Here is a 15,754-nt window from a genome sequence, read left to right as displayed (position 1 = left end):
TTTCTTCTACATTTGTCCTTGATTACCTGATAAACTTCTATCCAGTGAGCCAGTGAACCCATTGTGTTGCCAAAAAAAACTGAGCAAAAGTCTCGATCGAATTATGCAACAGATCAAGCAAATGTTGATTTTTTTTTTTATACAGGCTTTCCTGAACGTTAACATGTAGCTTACTTCATTAAAACAAATTATCCAGGTATCATTTGGACAGACATGACACCTTCTCTAGCTTTTTTTTTTTTTTGGTTATTTTTAATTAATTGATTTTTATTCAGGGAAAAAACATGGTAGCATTTTTATTTTCCTCATTTACAAAAAAAAACATGCATTGTGTGTTACCTTTTAAAAAAATTTTTTAGCCCCCCCTCATACTAAATAATCCAATTCTTTTCACAGAACTTGAAGCGTGTGCTCATTGTACCGTGTAATCTACGTGATACCTAAAAGTCAATAACGATCAGGCTGACTCCATCGTGTTTGTGTGTTTGAAGGGGTGGAGATCTAAAATAAAAATGTGAGCACAAGGATTTGAGGACCCGAGCACATCAGACCACATCAGTGGAGCATTTGGCTTGAGCTGTTATTTGGACCTTCTGTATAGGTAGGAACTCCTACTTTAATTGTCCTCCAATGACACCACCTTTTAATATTTTACTTAGTATACAATTGTCAATGAGTATCAGAGATTTTTCTGTGACATTGCAGGACAGCAGCAGCATCTGTCATCAATTTGTTGTGCTCTTTTCTTTGAGTCATGTCACCAAGGAACCACTGCTTGAGATAGAAGCATATTTTTTGCGTGTCAATTTTAGGATTGTGCAATCTCTTATTTGTAAGGCAGGAGTTCATCAGGCGCGCCTGACTAAGATTAGAAGAAATCATTAGTGCCGACGTTCACTTAGTTTTTTCTCCTGTGGTAATATATATATATTTTTTTTAAACTATAGCTCCACCATGGTGCGCAAAGTGGCAGTGATCGGCGCAGGCCCGTCGGGGCTGGGGGCAATCAAGTCTTGCCTGGAGGAAGACTTGCAGCCGACCTGCTTTGAGAGCAGCGACGACCTTGGAGGTCTTTGGAAGTTCAAGGCAAGGACATTTTAAAAAAAAAAAAGAAAGAAAATACATAAGGATTAATAGTAATCCTTTTGGCTTCTGGATAAGATTTTGGGTTTTGCTGCACCCTATTGAGATCTTAAAGGCATGGCTTTCTTTATGGCACGTATTCATTATGTACTACCCCGCCCTCTAGTGGCCAAGATGCATACAACCGAGCACTATGTCAATGTCAGTACAATGGCATTGTGTATACAATTGATGCATGATGATGCATAAATTATTTAATATAAATATATATCATATAAAAAGTAATTAACTAAATTAAAAATGTATTATATTAAAGCACTCAAGTCCATCAAACTGAAGGTTTTGCTCACACCAAAATGGATCTGCTTCATCTGCAGGAGGTTTCTGAGCCCAACCGTGCCAGCATCTACCGCTCCCTCACCATCAACATCTCCAAGGAGATGATGTGCTACAGCGACTTCCCCATCCCGGCCGACTTCCCCAACTACATGCACCACTCCAAAATCCTCAAATACTTCCGCATGTACGCCGATCACTTCAAACTACTTCAGCACATCCGCTTCCAGGTAAAAATGGCTTCTTCGCTTACTTGGATCGGCTGCTTCCTCATATGCGTGTGGCTTCTTCAGACTTTGGTGAAGAGTGTCAAACCCAGGCCGGATTACGCCCGCACGGGCAAGTGGGAGGTGGTGACGGAGAAGCGGGATGGGAAAGAGGAGACTCATGTGTTCGACGCTGTCATCTGTTGCTCGGGGCACTACACTTACCCTAACCTGCCTCTGCAGGACTTCCCGGGTAACTGCAGAATTCTTTCCAGATGTTTTATTTACTCATAATCCTTTCATGGAAACATTCAGATTTATTGCTGCCCCACAGGCCTGGACACTTTCCAGGGCCGCTACTTCCATAGCTGGGACTACAAGGGTCCCGAGGACATGCACGGCAAGCGCTTGGTGGTCATAGGCATCGGCAACTCAGGCAGCGACATCGCCACAGAGAGCAGCAAATTCGCCGAGCAGGTTGGTGCGTATCTCCTGTTCCACCATCACGCTGACCCCCCCCCTCCCCTTTTGGGTCAGGTGTACCTGAGCACTCGGCGCGGAGCTTGGGTGATCCGCCAAGTGTCGGACGATGGCCTGCCGGTGGACATGAAGTACAACACGCGCTTCGTTCACATCCTGTTCCAACTCTTCCCCATCAACTTCTTCAACTGGTTCGGCGAGAAGAAGCTCAACGCCATGTACGACCACACCATGTACGCCCTCAAGCCCAAACACAGGTAACCGAATCAAGCTGACCATTTCAAACGTGGACCGTAAAGTATTGAATACGTTTCCTCATGTGATCTTCACAGGCTTTTCAGTCAGATCCCCGTGATCAACGATGACCTGCCCTACAAGATCCTGTCAGGCTCGGTGATCATCAAACCCAACGTGAAGGAAATTCGCGGCTCCTCCGTGATCTTTGAGGATGGCAGCGTCGCAGAGAAGGTCGGAAGGTTTCGGGTTTCAGCCCTTCTTGCATGTGAGCAATCGATGGAATCGCTAGAAAGTAAGATTGATTCCAGGTGGATACCATCGTGTTCGCTACGGGATACAACTACGATTTCCCGTACTTGCCCGCCAATACTCTGTACAAGTCGGGCCACAGGGTGGGTCTCTACAAGCACGTGTTCCCTCCCAACATGGAGCACCACACCTTGGCCGTGGTGGGCTTCATCCACGCCCTCGGAGCCATCATGACGCAGGCTGAGATGCAGGCGCGCTGGGCCGTGCGGGTCTTTAAAGGTCATTACGCCAAATGTGATGAGGTTTTGTCGACATTGTAGCCACGGAGATGTTTTCTTCTCATGTTCAGGACATCAGAAGCTGCCCTCAAACCAGGCCATGGTGAAGGCTGTCGAGAAGGACACCAAAAATATGGAAAATAGGTAAAAGCTGCCAAAATCGATGCCCCCCCACACATACTTATAACCCCCCCATCTATTTGCCGCAGCTACATCATCTCCAGGCAGTCGCCACTGCAGGTGGACTTTGTGACTTACATGGACGACCTGGCAGACGAAATAGGGGCCAGGCCCAGCCTACTCTGGCTCCTCTTCACCGACTACCGGCTGTTCAAGGAGGTCCTGTGGGGGCCCGTCACCTCCTACCAGTACCGCCTGACCGGTCCCCACAAGTGGGACGGCGCCCGGCGGGCCATCCTCACCCAGTTCGAGAGATTGTACCAACCCTTGAAGACCAGGAAGGTCAGTCCCACACTCGCCGCTCAGAAGCTAGGTTAACATCTTCACTAAGAGTCAGAAAAAAAAATTGTTCAATGACGTGAAAGCTCGGACATAAGTATTTGGACACCTCCCTTCCACCGGCAGGTGCAAGAAGCGAACACGGCGAGCTCAGGCGGCTTGTTCAAACTGAGCCTGGCGCTGGTGGCTGGAGGGGCGGCGGTCTACTACGTGCACGTTCGAGAGCCCGATTTCTTGCCCAGCCTCATGTCCAAACTTTTGCCCAAAAAAATGTGAAACCTTTTCAATCCACTATCTGAATGATAATAACCAAAACAGAAATAACATCTATGCCGCAACGTTTTAACAACTTTCAGTCATTCGACTAAATACAAGTGGTGCAGCAAAACATGTAGGCAGACAACAAAAAAGTTTTCGCAGTCATATATTCTTTTTCCTCTGCGTAGAACATTTTATGTTAATGAACTTCTCTCTCTCTCTCTCTCTCTCTCTCTTTTATATCCATATGGAAAGCTGGTTTCCTCATTAAAATACACTTTACAAAGATTATTTTTGGAGGGAAGGCTGGAATAGATTATTAGCATTTCCATTTAGTTTCATGGAAATAGCTAATCTGAGATACAAGTGTTTGGTGCACGTTCATGAAACGAATAAAACTCTTATCTCAAGTCATGATTTTTTTTTTCACATTCATCGTGCCAGTTTTCTCTCACTCTCACTCTTTCTCTCTTCCTTACATTCATGTTGCGTAACAGTAGACAAAACAACTTTTTTTCATCCCCCTTAGGAAATTTTCGCCCTCATGCCACTAAAGCTGCAAAACACAACCCTAAGAAAGAAAGCCCACACCGTATTTTTATATTTATATAATGACACGGGATTCTTGCCTGAAGCAACCATGTCAAGTTGTTATTGAGTTCAAGTGAGGACAGCGTAAATTCTTGACTTACAGGCTTTCGCCAACATTTAATTGGTAAAACGTGTTAAATACTCGACAAGTTGAAGACACAACAGACTTATTTTCTGCTCGCACGCGAGCTTGTTGTTAGCCATTTTTACTGTTAGCAACATACTATTAATGTTAGCATCTGCTCGCTGGAATTATTTTGTGTATGAGCTAAGAGCTAGCTAGCTAGCTAATAAACCCAAATTATAATCAAGTTTTCTTGAAAATATAACAAAAGACTTGATGACTTTTTCATCTCAAATATTATTTATCAAACACATGAGCAATTCTAAAAATTTATCAAATAAAAACATTTTATAGCATTATTATTTTCTGTAATTGTATATATTCTTTCTCTATGGTACAAATCCTCCTTTTTACTCATCCCTTTGTTAGCTGGCATGATTACACACACACACACACACAAAAAAAAAACAGCCAGACCCTTTCCTATGTCGCAATCCATTTCCTGTTCTGTGATAATCACTCACCTTTTGTCATTACGTGTTGCAGTCATGTTACACTTTGACACAATTTGCATTGTTAGTCACTATTGTCTTCTGGAATGAAGCGTTCACCAGACTGACAATTCCAGCTGACAACTGTTGCAAGACGGCGGGCGTGGTTAATGTAAATAATGATGTAAAACACACACACACACACATCAGACTGTGTTAAGGAGCCTCATAATTCACTTATGCTGTTGTGAGTAGGAATAAAGTGACGAGAACATTTTTGAGGACTATACAACCTTCTGCCAAGGTATTGTACTTACTGTTTTATTTTTTCTCGTGCACACAATTCTTGTATTGCATCAGCCACACTTATAGTTTACGGATCATTTCCGCACCTGAAGCTATTGCAAGCAAGTCATCCGCATAATTACGAGTAAATTTGAAGGTATGGAGAAATATTCTATTTAATTTTCTTTCATAGAAATCATAGAGTCGTTAAAATGTTCTTAAAACCACATTTGGGCGTATGACTGGAATGCAGCAACTCACGCTTGGTAGCAAACACATATTGTTGTGTTGTTTTATCTCCAGCATGGTTCAGAAAGTAGCCATCATCGGTGCTGGGATTTCGGGTCTGACCAGCATCAAATCTTGTTTGGAAGAAGGTCTAGAGCCCACCTGCTTTGAGAGCGGTCCTGACATTGGCGGGCTATGGAGATTCAAGGTTTGCTCTAGAATCAAAACGCTTTTGGTGGAAATCCACAAGAACTTATGCGACAGGAGGAACCCGAACCCGGGCGGGCCAACATCTACGAGTCAGTGGTCATCAACAGCTCTAAGGAGAGGATGGCCTACAGTGACTTCCCACCTCCTGCAGATCTCCCCAACAACATGCACCACTCGGAGGTGCTGTTTTACCTGCGACTCTACGCTCAGAACTTCCAGCTACTGCAGCACATCCGCTTTCAGGTGCGGAATCCAAGAATGCCAACCGCCAAGTTAGAACACGTTTTTCGACTTATGCCTCAGGCGACCATATCATACGCTTGTGTAACGAACTACACGAAGGGAGATTTTAGTTTAGACTTTTGAGATATGATTTTGTCAAAATAGCCCAACGATCAAGAATTTTGAAATCATCCCAAACTCATCCAAGCATGTTTGTACGTTTGTCTCAAGACTTCCGTAGTGACCGTTAGACAGACTGCGGACTTTGCCGATACCGGTCGGTGGACGGTAGAGACCGAGGGACGCGACGGCCGACGGACGAGCGAGCTGTTTGACGCCGTGATGGTCTGCACGGGACATTTCACCACACCCCACCTGCCATTCAAAGACTTTCCAGGTACCAAGGTTCTTCATGCATGCGGGAGGATATTAACTAGCCTTGTATATGGTCCAGGTATAGAGAGCTTCAACGGAAAGTACTTCCACAGCTGGGAATACCGAAACGCTGAGGGCATGCAGGGGAAAAAAGTGGTCGTGGTCGGGATTGGGAGTTCCGGAGGCGACATCGCGGTGGATATCAGCCGGGTTGCTGAAAAGGTGGCGCTCTTTTGAAAGTACCGAAACATTTATAAGATAAAATTAAGGATGATATGGCGTGATGTCCCGCAGGTGTACCTGAGCTCAAGGAGCGGCGCATGGGTGGTGAGCCGGGTAGGACCCTGGGGCCTCCCGGTAGACATGATGTACGCCTCCCGCGTGGATATGATGCTGCAAAGACTTTTCCCTTCTCTTAGCAGCAGGAAGGCGGAGAAGATGTTCAACCGGGTTTTTAATCATGAGCTCTATGGGCTGAAGCCACGACACGGGTACGTGTGTTGTTATTATTGATACAGAAAAAGGAATTAAATGAAATCTTTTTCGAAGGATTTTCGAGCAAAACGCCGTGGTGAGTGACGACCTACCGGCTCGGATCATCTCCGGTCGCGTTCGTTTGAAAGGGAACGTCAAGGAGTTCCGCGGATCCACTTTGGTCTTTTCTGACGGCAGCACTGTAGACCAGGTCTGATCTAATACCACTAAATGGCGCCCTTGAATATCCCTGGAAAGATGGATACCTGTCTTTAGGTGGACGTGGTGGTGTTCGCCACGGGGTACAACTACAGTTTCCCCTTCCTACCTCCGACCCTGCAGGAGAAGTCGGGTTACCGCCTGTGCCTCTACAAGCACGTGTTCCCACCCAGTCTCTCCAGACCCACGCTGGCCGTGGTGGGCTTTATCCACGGTCTAGGGTCTATCACACCATTGGCAGAGATACAAGCTCGTTGGGCTACCAGAGTTTTCAAAGGTAAACCCGCAAAACCTTACCCGGTCCGCAATAAGTTTGAAATGATTCTTCTCCATCTTCTGTAGGTTTATCACGTTTACCGACCAAAGAGAGAATGCTGGATGAAATTGCGTCAGAAACAGAAACCATGCACAAGAGGTACTAGAAGATTCCAGACAAGATCAACGCCATTGCCATCTTTATCCTTTGCCGTCTCTTAGGTACGCCTGCTCCGAGCGAACCCCCATCCAGGTGGACTACATGTCCTACCTGGACTCAGTGGCATCTCAGATCAGGGTTAAACCAAACATAGCACTGCTGCTTCTGACCGATCCCAGATTGGCGTTCCAGGTGTTGTTTGGACCTTGCACGTCCTATCAGTACCGACTGAACGGGCCAGGTCGCTGGACCGGGGCTCGCCAGGCAATCCTCTCTCAGTGGGACCGGGTCGTTTGGCCATTCAACACAAAACTGACACCGAAAGCACTTAAGATCCGATTGGTGCCAAGACCGAGGACGCCATCCAAATTAAGCATGGTGCTTTTCTCAAGTGCTGCTCTGCTGTACTGCTTCATCTACAATACATAACAGATTCTGTCTTCCAGGACTTGAAATCAAAGTTAGCATACTGCTAAATGTTTACAATCACACCCTGCTAGACAGTAACTACATTACCCCAAGCAAACGCACTTTGTGTGAGGCAACATGTTCAAAATAAAATTTAATTTATCAAATTAAAACTCGTTGGCTGGGAAACAGTGTGCGAAACAATCTAAGGCAACATGTTTAGCTAGTTAGCAAGTTAGCTATCAGTCATCAACTTAAGAACGATGCTAAGTCTGAAAACAAACTTTAAAGTAAAATCAGATTTGCTATGGCTAAAACTTGAAATATTTTTAGCTCACCCAAAAAAATGAAGGCAAAAACATATATGAATTTTATTCAGTCTACTTGTCACAGGCAAACTTTGTACGTGACACGCCTTTTACAAAATCGGTGCGCACGATGGGTGTGTCAAAGTCAGCATGAAAATCGTGCCAGACAGAGAGAGAGAAAAAAAAGACAACAGTCAATCTGTCAGTCGAGTGTGGTTGCTGCCTTCCAATCCAAGCTCAATCAGTCGCCAACATGATTCGGACGGTGTCCAATGTGGTTCGGACGGTGGCTGTGATCGGAGCGGGGCCATCGGGTCTCACCAGCATCAAGTCCTGCTTGGATGAAGGTCTTGAGCCCACTTGCTACGAGAGTGGCCCCGATATCGGTGGTCTGTGGAGATTCAAGGTGAGCGCCTGTTTAAAGTTTTGTAGTCTGAATAGGAACCGCACCATGAATCCGCTTTTGGTCCGGATCAAACAAGCGGACTAAATGACTTTTATGGTCTGAATGAAAATGGCAGTTTACCATGAAGTTGATTTTTAAAATAGTTAATTATTTAACATTTTTTAACTCACTTAACGCACTCTTGTAATATTGCAGGAGGAACCGGAGTCGGGGCGAGCCAACATCTATAAATCGGTGGTCATCAATAGCTCCAAGGAGATGATGACCTACAGCGACTTCCCACCCCCGGCCCACTTCCCCAACAACATGCACCACTCCGAGGTGCTGGACTATCTGCGCCTTTACGCACGATCCTTCGACTTGCTGCAGCGCATCCGCTTCAAGGTGGGTCGCCATATGAGGACTGAAAGTGAAGACAGCAAAGGGAATTTAATGCAAATTCAATATGACCTTTTAGACCACCGTAGTGGGTGTGAGGCCGACTCCGGACTTTGCAGCCACCGGTGGTTGGGAGGTGGAGACCGAGAAGTGTGACGGCCAGCGGGAGAGTCATCTTTTCGACGCCGTGATGGTCTGCACGGGACACTACACCACACCAAACCTGCCACTCAAGGATTTCCCAGGTATGGATGCTCCTATACTAGCAGAATACATGTTACAATATTCTTACAGGATTTCTGTTTTAGTTTTTACATATTCTGTTAGTCTATTTAAATTGGTGAAAATTATTTCGACACGTCAAACACACGATTTTTTGTGCTTGTATTATACAGCCCTCTAGTGGCCAAAGTGAGAACAACAGGCAGGAGCATTTTTTTTTATTTTTTATTTTTTATTGAGCTTCAATAACAAATAAGAAAACATTTAATATGTGCATCTGATAAAAAATAATGGCACTTCCATTTATTTATTTCAAAGAGGGAAAAAAGACATTTATATCAAATTAGGCTCCAGCACACCCAAATAGTAGTTGAGGAAATTAATGGATGGATTAAAAAAATCCACCCAAGCTGTCATGTTTTGTTTTAGGCATAGAGAGCTTTGAAGGCAAATATTTCCACAGTTGGGAATACCGCTGTGCTGAGGGTCTTCAGGGGAAACGCGTGGTGGTGGTCGGCATGGGGAACTCTGGCGCTGACATCGCAGTGGATATCAGTCGAGTTGCTGAGAAGGTAACGCCGTCAACGGAGAAGCTCACTTTCAGCTCACTCCAGTTTATGTCGACCGTGTAGGTGTACCTCAGCACCAGGAGCGGAGCGTGGGTGGTGGGCCGCGTGGGTCCCGGCGGGCTCCCACGGGACCTCTTTGGGAAGTCCCGATTGGACGCACTGAAGAGGAAACTGTTTCCTTCATGGGTCGACGAGATGATGGTGAAGAATCTCAATCAGTTCTTTGATCACAGTCTCTACGGGATCAGACCAAAACACGGGTAAGGAGACCTTTTGACCTTTGTTTATTTCATTCACAAACTAACTGCTTTTCCATGCTGCGTTAGCTTTTTTTTCCAGGTTCCCGTGGTGAATGACGACCTGCCGGCTCGTATCATTTCAGGACGCGTTCGGATCAAACCCAATCTCAAACGCTTCGACGCTTCAGACGCCATCTTTGATGATGGTACCGTGGTACACAAGGTAATGATCGCCATCATATTTTTGTTTAGTGGACTCAAACTTCCGATTTGTTCTCAGGTGGATGTGGTGGTGTTCGCTACAGGTTACGACTACAACTTCCCCTTCTTGCCCAGCGACCTGCAGGGCAAGTGCGGTCCAGGCCACCTTCACCGCCTCTACCGACACGTGTTTGCACTCGGTCTGGCCCCGCCCACACTGGCTGTGATTGGCTTAATTGATGGCTTCGCCCCCGTCAACTGTGTCGCAGAGTTGCAAGCTCGATGGGCCACGAGGGTTTTTAAAGGTCTATAATTCCATCATTCCATCCATCTAAAATAATGGCACCTGTTGTACACTGCATGAACTATTGGCTATTTGTTAGCTGGCCATCCATCCATCTTGTTTTGTGATCCAGGTTTGATAAGTCTCCCGTCACAGGAGGCTATGATGGAGGACATAAAGAAAGAACGGACAACATTGTCCAAATGGTATGGCACCATTCTTTATTTTTATTAATTATACTACATGATTTAACCAATTATTTAAATACTTTTCAGTATTTTCTTAATCATTTAAAATTAACCCATTCTTTAATCAAATCATTTTTAATGAACATTCCAGGATTGTTAATACTTAATCCTTGGATTTTAGTTTCATTAACAGCGAGATTGTCCTGCAATTGGATCCCATCCCGTACATGGACTCCCTTGCTGTGGACATGGGGGTTCGACCCAACGTCTTACGGCTCTTCCTCAGTGACCCCAAACTGGCATGGCAGGTGCTGCTGGGTCCGTGCAACCCGTACCAGTACCGCCTGATCGGGCCAGGGAAGTGGGACGGAGCCCGCCGGGCCATTCTCACCCAGTGGGAACGTGTGCATCATCCTTTCCGAAGCCAGAGGGCCGAACCGGGACCACAGACTAGAATGTCTTATGGGCTCATTTGGCTTTTGTCAGGAAGTGCCATCCTGACATTCTGTTTCTACAAGAATTTTCATCCTCATCTATACACTTTTTTCTCTTAGATCAATATGGAATGTTTTTATTTGGAAAATATACTGTTAATGCAAAAGTACACACCCCTGCCTTTGTGAAATAAAAAAAACCAAAGTTTTCTTCTGCCATTAATGTGATCTATAACCCATAAAACTCAATATTTGTTTTGAGAGAAAGTAAACAATAGTGGTTATTGTAATCTGTCTGGGGGGGAAAGTGATTTTTTTTCCCCCTCATTTATCTTATGTAAGTGTACCTAATGTAGTGTCCAGTCCGAGACTTGTTTGTTTTTCCAACAGATCACGCTGTCATGATGAGTTCAGGGGTCAAAGTCGGGCGCGGGAGAGTCCAGCACTCCGCCCACTTCCAAGCGTCGCTGCGAGCGAACGACAGCACAAAAACACAAGCCTCTTCCCTTCGTCTTGAGTGCAAAGCTGGTAAGAAAGCGTCGACGGTTCTTCTTGTCGCGTCATTTTCACTCACACTAGTTGAAGCCACAAAAGAAGTTAAGTTGACTCAAGTTTGCTACGTTCACTTGCAGTTTCTACCGTTGGAGATTCCAGCTGCCATATTCGGGAGTTTTTAAAAAACTGTTTGAAGCGATTTGCCTCTGAAGCTTGCTACTGACGTTTGCAAAGGGTGAGTATGCGTGTTTTGCGTGGAGCAGCAAATACACTTTGAGTGCTGTTTTGTAAAAGCACACATCGTTTTAAAGGGCGCATTTGTTGCTGGGCAGCGTGCAAAAAAAGTAGCTGAGGTTGCAAAATAACTGTGTGCACCAGAAGAAGGGAAAAAAGTAAATAAAAAAACGGCACTAATATTTATCGACCATATGTTGCTCAAAGCGCTTTACAAAGTCAAAACTAAATTAAGAGTGATTCAACCCTTTAGTGAAGTAAATAAAATCGAATCTTAAATGTACAAACGTTTACAAAAAATATTTAACTGTACTGTACCAGTTTTTAATTTTTAATCAGTATGTCTAACTATGATTAATAAATGATTTTACAGTCAAATTTCACATGACACATCGGTTTCCTTCAAACCACGATGATTCAGACTTCAAATTAAAGTCACTTCCCATTACTGTAATTATATTATATATTAAATTATATATATTATTATATAAAGATATAAAAGGAAGTTTTGGACACTTTTGTGCAGCTTCAGCATGCCTCGTCGTGTGGCTGTGATTGGAGGAGGAAGCTCTGGCCTGGCCTGCATCAAGTGTTGCCTGGACGAAGGTCTTGAGCCCGTCTGTTTCGAGAGCAGCGATGACATCGGGGGACTGTGGAGATTCAAGGTGGGTTGAATGCATTGCTTGGGAAGTCCTAAGATGCTAAAATAAAAAAAAAATCATGCATTTCTGATAAAGTCTTTTTGTGGTTGCTTTTGCAGGAGAACCCCGAGCCGGACCGGGCCAGCATCTACCACTCCGTCATCATCAATACCTCCAAGGAGATGATGTGCTACAGCGACTTCCCCATCCCGGCCCATTTCCCGAACTACATGCACAACACGCTCATCATGGATTATTTCCACATGTACGCCGACCATTTCAACCTTCGCAAGCACATACGCTTCAATGTAAGCTAATTCCTCCGTAAATCATAAATGTGGTTTTGTTTCTTTTTTTTTTCTTTTTTTTTTCCCCCTGTATCTTGTATAGCTTGACTAGATTTATATTTACTTTCTCCCCACTGCTACTTCAATCTTTCTCCGCTGCAATAACACAAAAGGGTTATAAACAACAGATTTTATAAAAGAGGACAATAGCATCATTGTTTTTGTTTGTTTTATTTCGAACATTAAAAGAAATGCAAGAAAAAAGTAAAAATACAGAAAATGATAACAATAGAACATAAAAAAATAATAATATTGCATTATAGTTTTCCCTTTATAGTAAATTCATATTTGTTCAAAAAGGAGTAGAAGGAAGCCTAAGCTAAACAATCTATGGCTACTATAATGTTGTTTAATTTTTTTTTTTTTTTTTATTGCCCTCAGACCAAAGTCTTGCGGGTGAAGCAAAGGCCAGATTTTTCCCGTTCTGGCCAATGGGACGTGGAGACGGAGAACCAGGAAGGCAAAAACAGTAAACACATCTTTGACGCTGTGATGGTGTGCATTGGACACCATTGTCATCCCAATCTGCCTCTCCAGGATTTCCCAGGTAAAGTTGAAAGCAGAAAAACTCTCCAAACTTCCTTCCTTTTTTTTTTTTGTATATATAGAATTTCTGAAAATGTTCTGGTAAAATAGTCAATTTGAATTTGAAACCCAAATTTTTGTACTGCAATATTTATTATGATTATTTGCAGTGTTATGCTAAAGCCTTTTCAGAAATCAACCCTTAGTGTCCTTATGCAACCCATAATCAAGCCCTCCCTCGAGTCCTACTTTCTTCTTCAACCTTCACCTCATTTCAACTTCCAGTGTGTGTGTAATGAACGATCAAAGTGTCACTTTCTCTATTAATGATTTACGGTGGGTGCTGTTTTGTCTGAGTTAGGCTTGGATACGTTCCCGGGAAAATACTTCCACAGTCGGGACTATAAGACGCCCGAGGAATGGCGGAACAAGAAGGTGGTAGTGGTTGGCATCGGGAACTCGGGAGGCGACATAGCTGTGGAGCTCAGCAGGGTCACCAAACAGGTAGAGTGATCTTTGTAGATGATCACCGCCGCTCAATTGAAACCTTCTCGTTCCCTTCCAGCTTTACTTGAGCACCCGGAGAGGAGCTTGGATTCTGAATAGAGTCGGGTACAACGGCGTGCCCTTGGATTTGGCTATCAACAGGGCGATTTTGCTGATCCGGAACCTGCTTCCCTTTGGACTGGTCTGCAGGCTAGGAGAGAACCAACTCAACCGGAGGTTTAATCACAACCTGTACAACTTAAAGCCCAAGCACAGGTACAACAATCCGATTGAATTCAGTACCTGATATTTTTCTGAATCACAATTGTAGTCCTCATGCGATTGGTTGTCAACATCTCAGGCTGTTCAGCCAGCATCCCACCGTGAACGACGAGCTCCCCAACCGCATCCTCTCGGGGACGGTGCAGGTGAAGCCCAACATTTGCCGATTTGAAGGCTCCACGGTGGAGTTCGACGACGGCAGCGTGGTGGAGGACGTTGACCTGGTGGTGAGTCAACGAAAGTCTTCATTCATCATTGTGGCACAAATGCACCTTGTTTGGTCTTTGTGTTCAGGTTTTTGCTACCGGCTACAAGTTTTCTTTCCCCTTCCTGGACCCGCACGTGACCACCGTGTCGGACAACAAGGCGGCTTTATACAAGTACGTGTTCCCCCCGGAACTGGAGCGCCATACCTTGGCCGTCATTGGACTGGTGCAGCCACTGGGGGCCATCATGCCCATCTCTGAGATGCAGGCCAGGTGGGCCACCAGGGTCTTCAAAGGTAGGAATAAGAAGTAACAGCGTACAAATTCTTTGTGTGTTTTTCAAGCAACCTTCTGCTCTACAAATAAAAACCAGTTTATTCTATGAATTTTCCTGGCAGCCTCAAAAGTTCTATATGTCCAAACTGTCAGTGTGTTAAAACAAACTAACTTTACCTGTGACGTCACCAGGTTGCATCAAGCTCCCTCTAGTGGCTGACATGCTGAATGACATCAAATATAAGCAGGAAACCATGGCTGACAGGTAACTCATTTTGTTATGGAAAAAAAGTATATTTGGATATCTAAGAAATGTGCTGTCATGGAATAAATTAATGTTGTGAATTAAAACATTTAACATTTAAACACTGAGGCGTTTGTCTCGTATTTTCAGGTACGTGAGCAGTCAGAGACACACCATCCAAGTGGATTATTCGAGCTACATGGATGAAATAGCCGCACTGGTGAGCGTGTGTCCCAATATCCCTCGACTGATGCTGACCGACCCGAAGCTTGGCCTCAGCTTGCTCTTCGGCCCCGTCAGCCCGTTACAGTATCGTCTACGAGGGCCTGGCAAATGGGCCGGAGCCCGTCAGGCTATACTGACACAGTGGGATCGGGTAGCCAAGCCCATGCAGACCCGACCCAGCGACCAACCCAAATCCCAAAGCTCTCTGAAGTGGCCTCTCGTTGTGTTGTCAGCCATGGGCCTGGCCGTGTATGTGAATAGAAGCAACCTGGCTGCTTTCCTACAAGACCCCGCCGGGTTTATGGACTGGGTCAAGGTGCACCTGCCCACACTGGGCCACTGAAATGAATATGAAATCATAAAATTAATGCACCAGGTAAAATAGTAGATTATGTTTCCATAAGACCTGTTTTATTGTAGTAAAATCATATCTACTATGTTCTTTATGAGATCATGCACGTGCATATGTTGATGTTATAACCACTAATTTATATAATTGCACCACAGGAGGGAACCAACGTGCACCAGGATTCACCAAATATAATTGTGAAAAGGCAGCTAATTATAATAATATGAATTCCAGGTTACAATGGTAATAAAGTCATAAAATGAATATTATCGTAATTAATTTTGCACTTTTTCAGAGTTTGATGTTAAAAATGCAGGTGGCGAAATAGCGCCACCTACAAAGTCTCCCAAGAACTCAACGCCTGGCGCAGGGATTGAGTAAAAAGGAAAAAAAAAAAAGCGCCACGATGCTGAGTGTGACCCATCCAACACGACAAAATATAGAGATTTTACAAAGGGATTTTAAAACGTGTATACTCGTCACACGCATCAATTATACACATTCACATGAATTTATATTGAATTAAAAAATATTTTAATGAACTTTATACGACGGGTGGATTGTGAACGCCGGTGGTACCCGGAAGAAGATCCGCGCCGCGTGATTCGGTCACATTCAGGTTGCCAGGTTTTAGCATGTGCGAAAGAA

The 15,754-nt window shown here is 44.5% G+C and overlaps 4 protein-coding genes across 12 annotated transcripts in view; all 4 read left to right on the top strand.

Annotated features, from left to right (window-relative positions):
- The window catches only part of LOC125976224 (flavin-containing monooxygenase 5), a 50,417-nt gene extending 46,421 nt beyond the window's left edge, over positions 1-3,996 (top strand). For 3 of the 4 annotated variants that reach the window (XM_068652175.1, XM_068652176.1, XM_068652174.1), the window contains exons 7-16: positions 492-601; positions 948-1,086; positions 1,461-1,649; positions 1,713-1,878; positions 1,960-2,362; positions 2,438-2,573; positions 2,651-2,870; positions 2,941-3,013; positions 3,079-3,331; positions 3,455-3,996. In XM_068652175.1, coding sequence (XP_068508276.1) covers positions 955-1,086; positions 1,461-1,649; positions 1,713-1,878; positions 1,960-2,362; positions 2,438-2,573; positions 2,651-2,870; positions 2,941-3,013; positions 3,079-3,331; positions 3,455-3,604 — 1,722 coding nt within the window. In that variant the 5' untranslated portion in view covers positions 492-601; positions 948-954 and the 3' untranslated portion in view covers positions 3,605-3,996. The remainder of the gene's footprint in view (positions 1-491; positions 602-947; positions 1,087-1,460; positions 1,650-1,712; positions 1,879-1,959; positions 2,363-2,437; positions 2,574-2,650; positions 2,871-2,940; positions 3,014-3,078; positions 3,332-3,454) is intronic. The other variant, XM_049732246.2, reaches the window with a different exon arrangement.
- A 153-nt stretch (positions 3,997-4,149) lies between these two features.
- LOC125976222 (flavin-containing monooxygenase 5) lies at positions 4,150-7,741 on the top strand. 3 transcript variants are annotated; one of them, XM_049732242.1, is made up of 10 exons: positions 4,150-5,036; positions 5,321-5,453; positions 5,510-5,698; positions 5,909-6,074; positions 6,132-6,274; positions 6,347-6,543; positions 6,602-6,737; positions 6,803-7,022; positions 7,088-7,160; positions 7,223-7,741. In XM_049732242.1, the coding sequence occupies exons 2-10, from the start codon at positions 5,322-5,324 to the stop codon at positions 7,587-7,589; spliced, it is 1,623 nt and encodes a 540-aa protein (XP_049588199.1). In that variant the 5' UTR covers positions 4,150-5,036; position 5,321; the 3' UTR covers positions 7,590-7,741. The 3 variants fall into 3 exon arrangements, with proteins under 3 accessions (XP_049588199.1, XP_049588198.1, XP_049588197.1); XM_049732241.1 differs by adding an exon at positions 5,131-5,174 and having other exon boundaries at positions 5,909-6,274; XM_049732240.1 differs by having other exon boundaries at positions 5,909-6,274.
- Positions 7,742-7,890: 149 nt separating this feature from the next.
- LOC125976225 (flavin-containing monooxygenase 5) lies at positions 7,891-11,005 on the top strand. Of its 2 annotated transcripts, XM_049732251.2 has the most exons (9): positions 8,009-8,282; positions 8,478-8,666; positions 8,740-8,905; positions 9,312-9,454; positions 9,515-9,711; positions 9,778-9,913; positions 9,971-10,196; positions 10,308-10,380; positions 10,544-11,005. In XM_049732251.2, the coding sequence occupies exons 1-9, from the start codon at positions 8,130-8,132 to the stop codon at positions 10,914-10,916; spliced, it is 1,656 nt and encodes a 551-aa protein (XP_049588208.1). In that variant the 5' UTR covers positions 8,009-8,129; the 3' UTR covers positions 10,917-11,005. The 2 variants fall into 2 exon arrangements, 1 of the variants encoding a protein (XP_049588208.1); XR_007484203.2 differs by lacking the exon at positions 10,544-11,005 and having other exon boundaries at positions 7,891-8,282; positions 9,996-10,196.
- Positions 11,006-11,163: 158 nt separating this feature from the next.
- Positions 11,164-15,370, top strand: LOC125976223 (flavin-containing monooxygenase 5). 3 transcript variants are annotated; one of them, XM_049732243.2, is made up of 11 exons: positions 11,164-11,324; positions 11,429-11,526; positions 12,052-12,190; positions 12,286-12,474; positions 12,895-13,060; positions 13,400-13,542; positions 13,604-13,800; positions 13,886-14,033; positions 14,101-14,308; positions 14,481-14,553; positions 14,683-15,370. In XM_049732243.2, exons 3-11 carry the CDS (start codon positions 12,059-12,061, stop codon positions 15,098-15,100), a joined length of 1,674 nt encoding a protein of 557 aa, XP_049588200.1. In that variant the 5' UTR covers positions 11,164-11,324; positions 11,429-11,526; positions 12,052-12,058; the 3' UTR covers positions 15,101-15,370. The 3 variants fall into 3 exon arrangements, with proteins under 3 accessions (XP_049588200.1, XP_049588201.1, XP_068508278.1); XM_049732244.2 differs by lacking the exon at positions 11,429-11,526; XM_068652177.1 differs by having other exon boundaries at positions 11,164-11,526.
- Positions 15,371-15,754: the final 384 nt, after the last annotated feature.

This window comes from Syngnathus scovelli, chromosome 10, assembly GCF_024217435.2.
Source record: "Syngnathus scovelli strain Florida chromosome 10, RoL_Ssco_1.2, whole genome shotgun sequence".
NCBI classification, from domain to species: domain Eukaryota; kingdom Metazoa; phylum Chordata; class Actinopteri; order Syngnathiformes; family Syngnathidae; genus Syngnathus; species Syngnathus scovelli.
Note: the sequence above shows the minus strand (reverse complement) of the source record. Positions and strands in the feature narration are given on the sequence as shown.

What these genes read in the sequence shown, in the direction of transcription:
- LOC125976222 (XM_049732240.1), top strand. Translation starts at nt 5,322, where the DNA reads ATGGTTCAGAAAGTAGCCATCATCGGTGCTGGGATTTCGGGTCTGACC. An exon ending in GCGGGCTATGGAGATTCAAG is followed by an intron (nt 5,454 to 5,509) that starts GTTTGCTCTAGA and finishes CTTATGCGACAG; the next exon opens with GAGGAACCCGAACCCGGGCG. An exon ending in TCAGCCGGGTTGCTGAAAAG is followed by an intron (nt 6,275 to 6,346) that starts GTGGCGCTCTTT and finishes GATGTCCCGCAG; the next exon opens with GTGTACCTGAGCTCAAGGAG.
- LOC125976225 (XM_049732251.2), top strand. Translation starts at nt 8,130, where the DNA reads ATGATTCGGACGGTGTCCAATGTGGTTCGGACGGTGGCTGTGATCGGA. An exon ending in GGGATCAGACCAAAACACGG is followed by an intron (nt 9,712 to 9,777) that starts GTAAGGAGACCT and finishes ATGCTGCGTTAG; the next exon opens with CTTTTTTTTCCAGGTTCCCG. An exon ending in CGGACAACATTGTCCAAATG is followed by an intron (nt 10,381 to 10,543) that starts GTATGGCACCAT and finishes CTTGGATTTTAG; the next exon opens with TTTCATTAACAGCGAGATTG.
- LOC125976223 (XM_049732244.2), top strand. Translation starts at nt 12,059, where the DNA reads ATGCCTCGTCGTGTGGCTGTGATTGGAGGAGGAAGCTCTGGCCTGGCC. An exon ending in TCAGCAGGGTCACCAAACAG is followed by an intron (nt 13,543 to 13,603) that starts GTAGAGTGATCT and finishes GTTCCCTTCCAG; the next exon opens with CTTTACTTGAGCACCCGGAG. An exon ending in AACTTAAAGCCCAAGCACAG is followed by an intron (nt 13,801 to 13,885) that starts GTACAACAATCC and finishes TCAACATCTCAG; the next exon opens with GCTGTTCAGCCAGCATCCCA.